Below are 13,602 nucleotides of genomic sequence, written 5' to 3' on the forward strand. Positions count from 1 at the left end.
GTGCTGGGCTGATGCCAACATTGGCTAATTGACACTCTCTGAAAGTTCGATGCTGTGGACACATTTCGCTCAATACTCAAGAGGAACTTACACTGAGACTGTGCACAAGGGGTGGCAACAGCCAGGAGCCCAGAAAGAGAGAGGCACTCTGAGAGGACTGGACCTGACATGCTGCCAGCAGCACACACTGATGCTGAACATCCTCTCCTGTCGAGGACAAAGAAGATGCTGAGCTTGGACTCTGCTAGCCCTGAGGCACAAAGAGACACATGTGTGAGAGCTCTCACCGAAGCTGAGCCTCATCAGAGGAGACAGGACAGCACTCCAGTTGACGGGCGGGTACTGGAAGCTGGTTCCAACCGATGCCAGTGGGGTCAGAGCAGATTTAACCAGAGCTGGATGAGCAAACTCTGGACCTGGGTCCAAAGGAAGAGAGTGACAAGTCAAATTCAAGCATATGCAGGCAATTTATGTCCTATATTTTCAAATCTTATGTTCAAATGTGTGGCATGTTGTTGAAAACAACATTGTTTAACGCGTCAACTAACCTTTTCTTCCAGCCTCTGTGATGAAGTCAATAATGGATCTGATGACGCTTCTCTCCGAGAGGTAACTGAAATCCTGAGGCACTGAGAACATGAGAGGAGGACACGGAGAGAGATGAAGACAAAGACACCACATCGCTCCTCATTGTGAAGACGGACAATAACTGCAGTAGGCTCCATCCCAGTCAATGGGGACAACGTGGAGGACCAGAGTGGGACCGTTCCGTTCCTACCGGCTGTGTGGCTGTGGCTGGTGGACACGTGGGACAAATGCAAATGACCAACCAAACAAGCACTGTTGGACCGCAAACCAATGGCTCCTGAGAAGGTTACGATCTGCAGAAGAGAGCAAGACCAGCCAATGTGTCTCTTACATTGTACAGTATCTGCAGCGCAAGCAGGAATATTTCATAGAAATAATACAGAAAATAATAAACAGAAACATCATTTTGAAGTACTGCAACAGTGACCATGCTTTACTCTAGGTTTTGGAAAAAGCAAGTGTAAAAGCAAAACCTTCACATCAAGAATAAAACGTGTCATGTGACATACCTGTGTGATGGCTCGAATAACCTCATTCAGCCTGCTCTGCTGCTGGGAGGAAAGCTCCAACGCACTTGTTTGCTATAACACAGAAACATTCACGGACTCATGAGAGCAAACATGAATTATTACAAATAGAAATACTTCACTCCCAATATTTAAAAAGTGGAACAATGTATTGGCCCCTTGGGCCTGATTTCCAGACAATAAAGCACTTAAAGCGAGAACGTATTTTAGAAACATTTTGGTTACATTTGTTGAAATCCTCCTCACATATCAACAGCAATCAATAAATCAGATTCTCTGACAAAAAAAAAAGAAAAATAATTCTTCGTCATTTTGGTTGTTTACTTTCATTATTATAATTTTGGGGGAGTGGCTTTGGAGGGATGGGCTGTCAGAGATGCCGACTTGGCAACTTCCCAACTAGAGTTCGTGAATTTTGGAGCTAGCTGGTGCTGAGATTGGAAAAGATGGTTCAGGCATATACCACATAACTAAATTTAACATCCTCAGATCAATTCCACCATCATCCACCAGGAGACTACTTTGTCAGGAGGAGAGCGTAACTCAGCTCCGGGATACGGACCTCCAGTTAGCGGCTAGCTGTCCCAGCACACAAGTGGATTTCTTACCTGAATGAGGGAACTCTCAGATCCGACTAAAGCAACGAGGCCGTTGATGGCAGACAGTCGCTGCATAGTGGGACAACCCTGAAAAACCAAGACAAGTCACTCAACACACAAGTTACACTGTTCATGACAATTAAGCTTCAACTTCATTATATTACTCGACTGGTATTATTACTGTGTGCAGTTTATAGTTTGCAAGTAAAATGTAAACTTCGGCTTTTGCTCTCCACACAGACTTTACCTGCATTCAACCAAAGCCTATTGGAACGTGATTGGTCAATACTACTTGGACTACAAACGGAAAGCAGAAGGCTTCCGATGCCTACATTCTGTTCTATTGCTACAGATTCTACATGTGAATGCAGAATCTGTCTATAGAGATTAATGGTGTATAAGTATAGTATCTATTGCAGTTGTAAATAGGAGAGTTAATGTAAATGTAGGACCTCGGCCAATAAGATCTTGATCCAAGCAGCCAGCAGACGAGGATGGATGTCCTCTGCTTTACCATGGCCGGACATTGACAGGCCGTGGACCACCAACCCTAGAGCCAGGGAGAAGCCAGGAGTCTGAACAGAAACATCACAACAGCATAGAAACCGGGGTTAGACTACAGCGGATGCCTCACAATGGTGCTTAGTACTAAATACTGAATCCTATTTTTTCTATAGCAAAAGCGAGCACATTTAACAGAGGCTTGAGTACCTGGTATTGGTTTAATGGTATAGGAGTCTACTCTGCCTCCCACCTTTGAATTGCTTCTTATCAGTTTGTACTTTGACTTGGCTTAGTAGTGAGCAGTGTAGCCAGGATGAACAACTCATTTTAACACAGACAATTCTTAATTCTCTGAATTTCATCTCTACTCTTTGCAGATGATGTGGTTCTGTTGGCTCCATCAGATCTCCAGCACACACTGGATGAGAGTCAGTACCTCCAAGTCAGAGGCCAGGCTTCCCTGCCAGAAAACACTGGATTGGGCGTCGGCTCGTTTGCTAGAGGATCACATATCTCATCTGGCCTGGGACCACCTCAGGATCCCCCAGAGAAGCAGAAAATGGTTGTTGGTTAGAGGGACGTCTAAATGACCTTGCTTATCCTGCTACTACCAAGAATCGGTCCGGATAAGTGACAACAAATGGATGGAAGCAAACAGAAAGGGCCATTTATTCATTTAAATCAGTGTGGCTCAACATGGTCTGTTTTTGATGATGTTGTCAGGACATTGTGTGAACATCAGAATCACCATGCATGGAGCAGCTGCTAACGCCCACAAAACAACCTCCTGCTGACCTGCTGGCTCTCCTCAGTCAGGCTGCGCAGAGTGTTCATGACCTCCTCCGCCTTGTCAGCATCTATAAGTCCTCCGCTGAAGGCCGAGACGCTCACACACGCCACAGAGTACGCCAAAACCTGCACAGTCGGACGTAGTCAAAGTTACAAAAGAACTATTACTATCCACTTTCTAATAAAGGATTTCTATGGATACCCTTTACCCTCATAAAACAGCTAAATTGACCCAAAAGTGAGAAAGATACTGCCATTAACTGAGACAAAGGTTTCCTATCAGTGTGCAAGTCACTGAGACCTCTAAAGCTCGATGGGAGTAGAACTGGTTTGTACCTCCTGCAGCATGCGTCCCTGCCCACTGCTGTCCTGCAGGTTGGACAGTAGTTTGTCCAGTGTCAGGGTGACATGGACATGTTGGTCTTTCTGTCCACTGCTGCAGAGAGCTGCGAGCACCAGACCCAGACCTAACACACAGCCAGTACTGAGGGAGCACAGGAGGAAACTGGGTCAGAAGACCAGTCAAAGGGCTTTCTTTACTTGACTTTGTGGGAAATGATTATGACAATGTTGACTAATGCTCACAAAGCAGCAGTTGGAAAGCATTCAATGGTAGAAACCATACCGCATATTGTTATCCTCTACTGGTTGGTTAGTACTGGTAAGCACTCAGCACTCACTTGTATTCCAGGTTGGGGTTAAAGGAGCAACTTTCCAGAGCATCCAGAGAGCTGAGGAGGAGATCAGTGTCCTTCTGCACAGAGACATCACTGGATAACAGGGAGAGACTATCAGGTGAAGAAGAGATGACGGGTTAGAGCGTGTGCTGGAGTCATTACTGCAGATTCAGACTCTACCTAAGGCGTTGGTGGTGCAGACTGGAAAGCACCATGCCGAGTGCCAGGCCCGAGTGGAACTGGACAGCCTGGGAGTCGTCGGCGGTGGGGGAGCCCGGCAGGCCGGCCTGCAGCGCTGACAGGACCTGTCCCAGATCGTCCCTCTGCCACACCACCAGCACCGGGACCAGCAGTGACAGCGCCAGGCTGGCACAGGAGCGAGCTATGGCACTCGCTGTGTTCTCACCCGAGTAGGACCGCTGTGAGGGAAGGAGGAGGAGTTAGAGTGGATTGACAGCTTGAAGAGGCTGCAGACTGACACAGCAGCAGATCCCATTCATCCATCATTACTAGTCAGTGAGGAGAAGGTACAGTACGCCTTTTAGAAATGAGGAAAGAACCAAGGACACCTACAGGAAGTTAAAGCTCATTACATGTCATTTTATCAGGAGCCACTTCATTAATAACACAAGCTCAATTACTGCAACTTAAAAGACAGCTTCAAATGATTTCTGTCTTAAATCAATACTCCTATTCACATCAGTACACAGAAGTATCTATGATTGGGTTTCCAGGTGTTATGTGAAAAGAGTAGAGTAAAGCCTGTAGTCTCCAGATGGAGCTGTGTGAAGTCTGATAAATGTCCTCAAGTGATGTTACTTGAGTCAGTGTCAGCCAAAACCACTTCATAACTGTGACTGGCCTTTTGTTTTTTACATTCGTTTCATCGCACACATACAAATATGATTTAATGGGTTTTTATCTCAAGCGTCAAGACAATATCAAGAGTAAGATAGAATCAGAACAGACATGGGAACCTCCCTTTCTACAATATGGGACCTTTATCTGCCGAGATATTTGTAGTAGCTTTTAGGACGAACAAAGAACCCAAAGGAGACTTACATGGAGGAACCATGGGAAGACTTGTCCTCTGGCCTTGTAGCTGCTGCTGCTGATGCTGAGCAGGGTGTTGACGACCATGGCCAGCCAGCTGGCTGTGGGCACAAACTCTGGTCCAGCCTACAGCAAAACGTCAGTGAGCAATATATATTTCCTACACTTGGAATCCCATCATGCACTTGATCACATCGTTGTTTGGGGGACAGACCTGTTCTGAGGACCAACACTAGGTAATAGAAGTTGAATGGTTGACAATGCAAACCTTTGCAGGAGACTCTGGGATGTTTAAATCATTGCTGTACCTGACTGGGAGACAGTTCAGGGTCTAGTATGGTTGTTATTTAACAGCGAGTTTAAATAGATTTGCTGTCTTGTTGCTTTTGGTCTTCAGATGATTATGACCAGACGTATCCTTTGATTCTTTAATAACACACATGACATGATAACACCTGTTTAAGATCACTATAATATCACAGCATCTCTTTGATTATTGACAGATGTATATTATGATCTTGACTATGAATAGACCGGAAGGAAATACTGCATGTAATTATTTATTACATTTTTAAAAAACAGATCAATCTACTGCTGTTGGGACAAAACCCACAGCCCATGAACAATACGTACAGTAATAATACACTTTAATAACATGAATACTACTGTTAATCATAACAATAATTGTGTATAATAATTAACACTAGCTTTATCACATTTTTGGATCTAATTAAAATAAGATTACTTCAAAATCAACACATGATTTACATATAAAAGAAGATAAATGTAGATTAAGAAATAAATTAACTCATTAACCATCCCTTTCGTGAAGCCAACCAAAGGTGAAGTTATGAAGTTTTACATATTGAATGGTGTCACACAGTAATATCTTTCATAACATAGATATTGAGATTGTTACCCTGAGGCTGCCGTCTCCATCAGCAGGCAGGTTGCTCTCGTATTTAGCCAGGACAGCAGCCAGGCCGCTCAGAGCCAGGATGGAGTTTCCCTGAACGACAGGACTGTCCCTGAAGAGCACAGAGAACACACTACTGTTAGCATTGACACTTTACATTTATGATCCAACTCTGTATTTCAAGTCGTAAACTCCACCCTTTTAGTTTCCTGTGGAAGTAAAACGTTGTGAAGCAGGACTCACTTTGTAGCAGCCTTCATGACGTCTGCCAGCTGATCTCTGGCCCTGAGAGGGACGAGAAGACAAAGACGGAGGGACGAGGAAGAAAGGATGAAAGAAAGAGATGAGCAACGCAGTATGAACGGAGGACAAATGCAATGAATAACAGCATGTCTTCAAAGACACACTGACACACACTCCCTCCGTCCATCAGCTCTTTACTTTGTGTGCGTCTGGTTCAAGGTAACCGACTGTACCGGTACTTTGAATGCCGTTTATTGATACTTGTATCAGGGTGTGAGACTGTGATGATCAACTCTAAACAAAAAAAGGTAGATTAATGAACCTTTAACAATGCTAAAGTTTTTTTTAAATTAAATTTTCCATTCATAATTTACAGTATATTTCTATATCGATATTTGTATCGTAGTAACACAGACGCACTTTTCTGAACAGTTTATTCAATGGTTATCATTTTATATTGAATGCATAACAATAACAGCACAGAACAAATTAAATTGAACCATTTACCCAAATAGTGAACGCATTAACTGCAGGAAGTACAACCATTTGGATGAATTATGAGCAGAATGTTTCCTGTGAATATTGTATCATAGATGACTTTTCCTGTTATTTTCATAATTTTTAATACAATTCTCTCTGTATCATGAATTTGTATATATTTGTTAACAATCACACATATCTAATCTATCGAAGGCTTCTTCTTCTTCTCCCTGATGCTGTGAAGCTTTGGTGGCCGTTAGTGAACGTAGAGCATTAACTGTTACCTGTCACTTGGCTCCGCCTCCCTTTCTACTTGTCTTGGTTGATTTAGTTTTAAGTTGGTGTACATGCATATTTTATTGATGCATATGTTTAAACTATGTATGTATTTGTTATATACCGACGTCTTCAACATAAGTACTTTGGGAATAAGCACAGTGCAAAATTGCTACAGTGTAGCTAAATGTAGCTGCTAGCAAAACAAAGAGCAGCTTGACATGTAAACAAACAAACCTATAAGATGTTATGAACAGTATGCGTTAAGCACATTTTCAGTTTCAATCAAAAAAGATGAATTTGTAGAAATAGGTGTTGTACATTCCCATGTCATTTTTAGATTTGGTGCTCAATAGAAACAAATCGGAATAAAGAAAAAGCTAAAAGTTGAAATGTCGCTCTAACTGCAGTGAGTCAAATATAATATGAAACGGCAACACACAGTAGAAAGATGTTTTGGTTTAATAACGTTTGCTAATGTCAAGAGTGAATTATCATCCAAAACAATAGAAATGTGTTTTGAACCTCTATGACTCATGGTGAGGCGGTCTGTTTGTGTCCAAGTCATGAGTCACCATGACAATGCTGCTACCAGTCTTAAAATAATTATATATATTATATAGGTACATTGAAAGTTATTTAGCAACCTTTTTCACATGTAAAGACACATTCTTGCCGTGAGCTACACTGTCCTGAAATTGAGTTTCGAGAAAAGTATCACGAGCTAATACGATGATGAAGGCCTGACTACATGCTGCCGCTGAGCCCCCTTTAGTAAGGAAACCGTGTTGGTGTGTGTGTGTGTGTGTGTGTGAACATACAGGAGCAGTGGTTGACAGGTGTGTGTGTGTGTGTGTGTGTGAACATACAGGAGCAGTGGTTGACAGGTGTGTGTGTGTGAACATACAGGAGCAGTGGTTGACAGGTGTGTGTGTGTGTGTGAACACACAGGAGCAGTGGTTGACAGGTGTGTGTGTGTGTATGTGTGTGTGTGAACACACAGGAGCAGTGGTTGACAGGTGTGTGTGTGTGTATGTGTGTGTGTGAACACACAGGAGCAGTGGTTGACAGGTGTGTGCGTGTGTATGTGTGTGTGTGAACACACAGGAGCAGTGGTTGACAGGTGTGTGTGTGTGAGTGTGTGAACACACAGGAGCAGTGGTTGACAGGTGTGTGTGTGTGTGTGTGTGTACACACAGGAGCAGTGGATGACAGGTGTGTGTGTGTGTGTACACACAGGAGCAGTGGATGACAGGTGTGTGTGTGTGTGTACACACAGGAGCAGTGGTTGACAGGTGTGTGTGTGTGAGTGTGTGAACACACAGGAGCAGTGGTTGACAGGTGTGTGTGTGTGTGTGTGTGTACACACAGGAGCAGTGGATGACAGGTGTGTGTGTGTGTGTACACACAGGAGCAGTGGTTGACAGGTGTGTGAGACTCACCACAGCCAGGCACAGTGCTGTTTGTACTGCAGCTCTTCCGGCTCCTCTTTGCCTTGTTTCTGCTGCATCTCCAAATCAGCACGTCGACCCTGAAGACAGGACAACACACAACCACATGTCAGTTCACCAGGTAAACACCGACATGACTCTGTCAAAACCAAAGAAAGACTCACACTTGTAAATATACAATGATAACAAAAGAACAAATATTCAGAAGTATCAGTATATGGACAGATGGACAGCACTGCCTTGGTCCCTACTAGGACACATGAAGAGCATCCAGATGAATGTACTGTTCAGGTTGCTCGTCCCACTTGAGATACCAAAATCCAAATTGAATAAATTGGACCGACTGCTCTCCAGATTCATTTGGTGAGGGAAACGTCCAAGAAGACGTAAACCTTTGTAACTTTCCAAGATGGCAGGAGGTCGACGACTTCCACATCTGAGATCGTACTTTAAACCTCTAACTGTGTGGGGAAGAGATCTCATGGTTGAACTTACGCCTATGCCAGCAACTTCCACCTGAGCTGCATGAAGAAGATATGTTCACCGTATGCTTATGGAGAGAGATACGATACTCACTCAGGCTCTCCACATCAATCTCTCCTCTGACAAACAGGCACAATGAAAGATTTCACACCTTTTCAATTAGACATAAGATTCAAAAGATGGTCAGATATGAACATGATTATGTGCACTAACTGTGTGAAAGGCACAATCTCAACAATTAAGAAATGACATTCTCCTTCCTGAAAGTGACTCTTTTAGGTTTTCACAATACAGACATTTTCATCAAAACACTGGGAAAAAATTGTAAATCCCACAGGATGAGAGAAATGCTTGATACATTTATAATTGAGGAATGATGAGGGAAATGTTATCTCTAGCTTACATGAGCATCAGTTATTTATAAACCCAAAGAATTCAGTACAGATTAAAAGAGAGACGGGAGGCTGAGAGGCAATATGCTCTGAAGCACACTTGGTCACTAAGACGTGGGAAGAATTATTGATAATATGGAACGCCACCGATAATTATAACAATAAGATGGGCCCAACACACACAGACACATGTTGGAGAAACCTTGAAGGAAATCATCTCAACATATTCTGGTCATGTTCTCAAAACGACCACTCTGGGAAGAGGTCCATCGAGCTCTTCGAGAGGTTTTCCACACAGACACCCTCCAGACCAACGCATCAGAGCCTCATCAGAGCTCAAAGCTGAGGGCTGAGTGGGAAGAGCTGCAAATGATGATCCTACCAAGCACACCAATGATGTGTGTTACTAACTGGGTAAAGCCCGAGACACCAAAGTGCAATTCGTGGACAAAAAATAAAAAATGAAAATAAATGTGTGTATTGGGAGCCAAAGACTTCCATACCCATGTGTACTTCAATTCAGTCCACAGTGTCATGAATCTCCTTGCTCTACATAACATGCATGGAGAAGGTGTCCTCTCCCCTCACACGCAGCACTGATCATTTCTTCAATAAACATCATCGATCAATCGATCTATCGATCCAGCAGCACAAACCTGCAGCACAGCGTGGAACGCTCGGCTCATGAACCCTCTCCAGGCCTGAGGCAGGAGGAGAGCACGGTGCCACTCAGACGGCTGGATGTTCACCTGCACATCACAAACAATCACAGGCAAGAGTTTGTTTGGGTCAGTTTGAAATAGCTGGAAGCAAAGAGGAGCATGAGCGGTAGAGAGGAACTGCTGTACACGTACTTCATGAATGAGGGCTGCCAAGGTCTGCTGGTAGCTGCGGCTGCGGCTGACGAGGAAACGATCGATCTGTCTGCCTTCACGGTCCGTCTGCGCAGGCAGATCGTAACAGAGCAGCAGTCCGGCTACAACACACACACACACACGCACACACACACAACCAACTATAGAAGCTTTGTGATTGCACACTGGAAGTGAAAGAACCCGGAAAATGAAAACCATAAAGGGTCAGTGTGTAGTATTTTGGGGTATGGATTAGCAGACATGGAACATAATATCCATGACTATATTTTCAGTAGTGTGTCATCACCTGAGACTCAGCATCATTGTATATTAGTTTAGGATGAGTCCCTACATGGGGAGCAGGTTCTCTTCACAGCGTCATACAGCGCCATCTTACTACAGTAGCCCAGAATGGACAAACCAAACACTGGCTTCAGAGAGAGCAGCTGGTGTTTTTATGTTTTTATGTTACCTGGAGGCCGCTGTAGTTTGCTTGCTAACTGTCAGTTTGCCAGCCCGGTAGTTTAGTCTCTGATCAGACAACCTGTTCACACAGCATAGTGACGTAGTCCTGTCCAAATACTGGACACCAAACATGTCTGCTTACACTGGAATGGCTCGACACGTTTCCAGAAGCAAACCAATGCAAACATGTAAAGAAGTAACAGCCGAAAGCCACAGAAACTATTTCTGCACAGCAGCTGAGGGTGGATCTCAGATGGTAAGACTCACAACCTCTCCTAACCGTCACCACTCCAGGTCAATGCCAACCTTAGACATCTCGTCAGACTTTTTCAAACAGTGGGGTACCATAGACACGAGCCTGAGGGTGGTCACAATAACATGAACACCTGTACCATATCATACAATCCAACACTAAACAACTAGAACTACCGCCTCGCAGTAGAGTTGCAGTTCACGTCCATGTTTGTCCAAAACGCCATCAGAACATGTTTAGTGAGATCACAGTGACCTTTGACCTCCAAGTTCTAAGTTCATCCTTGAGTCCAGGTGGATGGGTTTGCTCACCTGCCAGTCCAGGCTTCAGCCCGGGCTGCTTGTTTTTCTCATAGGTTTTCAGCATGAATGACGGAATCCCGGCCATGGTTTTGCCCTGGTCTGAACGCAGATTCCCCCCCCTCAGGGCAGAGAAGTACACCCCCCGTGGCATCTGGCTCATCTCCTGCTTCACCAGTGAGGTCAGGAAGAGCTCGAAGGCTGAGGAGAAAAGATCTAAATGAGTCTGTGAGGAGGAGAACTGTACGGTAAGACTGAACAATGATGAACAATAGCAGAGCTTCATCTTCCTCACTGGCTTTCCACCACAAACACTGACCATTGTGTTCATCTGGCCCAGTTGGAAGCACTTTTATGAAGCCAGATGTTTGACCACAACGTGATGTACCTGGCAGAACAGACACGGGGGTGAGAGCCATCAGCTTCACATAAGATGAACCTGGGATGGAGAGATCCTTCTCTTCCTCCTCCTCCTCCTCCTCCTCCTTCACTTGTTCATCCTCCTCATCCTCAGGGGCCTTTGTAGCTGGTCTGGCCTACAGCGCAGCAGAACCAACAGAACCATGTTAACAGAAGATCAAACAGATGGGAAACGTATTACCACCTTCAGGGGAAGAGCTACGGGAAGAAAAGTGATCAGTAGTCTATAGCTGGTCAGATCATAATCCATAAACAGAGCAATATCTACGTTACAGTTCTATGAACAGTTCATATAAGTAGAACCAAGGGTTCGTTTTACAGTGTATTTCTATTCTATTTGAGGTGCATTCCCAGTTTATTCTGAGGAATATTCTGAGGAATATTTATTCAGTGTGTGCTATATTTATCCAGAAAGCTGAGTCCTGCTGCTCACAGAGACATGCCAGCAGTGCCTACATGTACCAGAATGCATTGCACACAAGCTCCTGACACCTGGAGGGTCCCCGCCGTTTGGCCATATCTTCATGCACAACCTCGGCCTCACCGCTGTACTTCTTCAGCCGGATACTCCCATAACTCCCATAACAACACGATGAAATGTATCCTCCTCCGCAACATCCTCTGCTCTCACATTTTGGGATTTTCGCTCTTTGCAATGAAGTGAACCAAGAAGTTCTATTTTCACAGTCTACCCAGAGGTGAATCCAAGCTGAAACAATCTGTGGTTCTTCGTCACCTCCAACTGCATCATTGTCACGTCACATGACGGCACTGGAAGCAGGAAGTACAACCCATTTTGCAGCTCAGCTTTCCTGGTCAATATAGCAGCATTGAGGAACTCATTGCTTCTATCGACTACAGTCACCATCAATACTGATTGGACGTCCACACAATAGATAGCAGGTTTTCCCTTTCAGTTTCCCACATCATACCACACATCATCATTTGCATTACACACTTGGAAAGAAAATCCGCAAACAGAAAGTTGTGTGTGGAGAAACTACTCAATGTGTAATGTAATGCAATGTAATACTTGAGACTGTTGACTCTTACTGCCTCAGGAAGAAGATTTATTGTGTGGACCACTTCAGGAAAACCTGCCAAAGCCCTGTAACCACAGCTGGCCACCTCTGGATCCTGTTACAGCAAACACACACACACACACAGCGTTTTTAACTCAGTACATACACAGATGACTCAATGTTTGAAATACAAGCAGACTGGAGGAGATTTTACACAGATGAGTAGGTTTGACTGAGGTTTGAGCAGACATTCCAGGGCTCTGTAAAGCTGAATAATGATCAGTCTCTGGGGAACGTAACTACATTTCACATTAAGACAGCTTTGCTTTCATTCTAATGTTGTAAGTTCCATGTGAGAAACCATTTGCTGCACCAGGAAAATGTATCAAATTGATCAAGTGTCTAAATTCTGTAGATGATGACACAAATCCCCCCAGACCTGGGGGCACACACACGCACACGCACGCACACACACACACACACACACACACACACACACACACACACACACACACACACACACACACACACACACACACACACACACACACACACACACACACACACCTTGCTCACAGCATAATTCCAGAGAAAGCTGACCACCTCCTCCTTCAGTTTCTGGGAAAACAGAGCATTTGTAAAGCAAACAGTAACTTTATAATTTTCAGAAATCCAGCTTCACCTAGTTTAAGTTACACTCACTGGTTATGTTATAGCGCTCAACAGTGACAGCAAACATGTTTCAGCCCTACTCGTTATCGATACAGAACAACAATCTGGGAAATATGCTCATTTCTTTCTGAGAGTGAGAACTCAATTATCAGTGTCGTGTCTGTGTGATGTATACACAGCTGAAGTCAGTACAAGGTTAGCCTAGATTAGCATAACGACTCTGCCCAAAGCACAAAGTAACACATTTGTGGGAGTTATGTGCAGGAGCTGCATCACACCTGATGAACAACGGCGCATCCATCAGCCCCGCACTTTAGTTCAGGGTCTCTATGTTAAGTGGGGCTCGTCCGTCGGTGAGCACAGGTTTTGGTCTCTGTTCATGTACAACGGTACCAAACCTGATGACCTCACTCTGACCACAAGACTTCAGGAAGCTGCATTCACGAACACATAGTCTCAGGAAACCTGCAATGATTGCATTGTTGTTGGAGTACATATGAAACGAACACCTTTAGAAGTGTATTTTTGAACTTTGGACAGAGCCAGGCTAACTGTTTCCCCCTGCTGCCAGTCTTTATGCTAAACTAGGCTAACCACATCCTATAAACTTGTAGAATAGACACATAAACTTGCTGCAAT

At 44.2% G+C, this 13,602-nt stretch overlaps 1 protein-coding gene across 2 annotated transcripts in view; it reads right to left on the minus strand.

The window, feature by feature from the left end:
• The window catches only part of focad (focadhesin), a 65,146-nt gene that overhangs the window by 8,377 nt on the left and 43,167 nt on the right, over window positions 1-13,602 (minus strand). For both annotated transcript variants that reach the window (XM_079295637.1, XM_079295638.1), the window contains exons 17-37: window positions 12,859-12,909; window positions 12,323-12,406; window positions 11,238-11,385; window positions 10,862-11,050; window positions 9,833-9,954; window positions 9,635-9,727; window positions 8,095-8,183; window positions 5,897-5,938; window positions 5,657-5,765; window positions 4,747-4,863; window positions 3,865-4,103; window positions 3,688-3,777; window positions 3,344-3,491; window positions 3,014-3,133; window positions 2,167-2,289; window positions 1,724-1,801; window positions 1,098-1,169; window positions 779-881; window positions 549-629; window positions 288-416; window positions 92-207 (exon numbers count right to left, since the gene is read on the minus strand). In XM_079295637.1, coding sequence (XP_079151763.1) covers window positions 92-207; window positions 288-416; window positions 549-629; window positions 779-881; window positions 1,098-1,169; window positions 1,724-1,801; window positions 2,167-2,289; window positions 3,014-3,133; window positions 3,344-3,491; window positions 3,688-3,777; window positions 3,865-4,103; window positions 4,747-4,863; window positions 5,657-5,765; window positions 5,897-5,938; window positions 8,095-8,183; window positions 9,635-9,727; window positions 9,833-9,954; window positions 10,862-11,050; window positions 11,238-11,385; window positions 12,323-12,406; window positions 12,859-12,909 — 2,343 coding nt within the window. The remainder of the gene's footprint in view (window positions 1-91; window positions 208-287; window positions 417-548; window positions 630-778; window positions 882-1,097; window positions 1,170-1,723; window positions 1,802-2,166; window positions 2,290-3,013; window positions 3,134-3,343; window positions 3,492-3,687; window positions 3,778-3,864; window positions 4,104-4,746; window positions 4,864-5,656; window positions 5,766-5,896; window positions 5,939-8,094; window positions 8,184-9,634; window positions 9,728-9,832; window positions 9,955-10,861; window positions 11,051-11,237; window positions 11,386-12,322; window positions 12,407-12,858; window positions 12,910-13,602) is intronic.

This window comes from Melanostigma gelatinosum, assembly GCF_949748355.1.
Source record: "Melanostigma gelatinosum genome assembly, chromosome: 23".
Taxonomy (NCBI): domain Eukaryota; kingdom Metazoa; phylum Chordata; class Actinopteri; order Perciformes; family Zoarcidae; genus Melanostigma; species Melanostigma gelatinosum.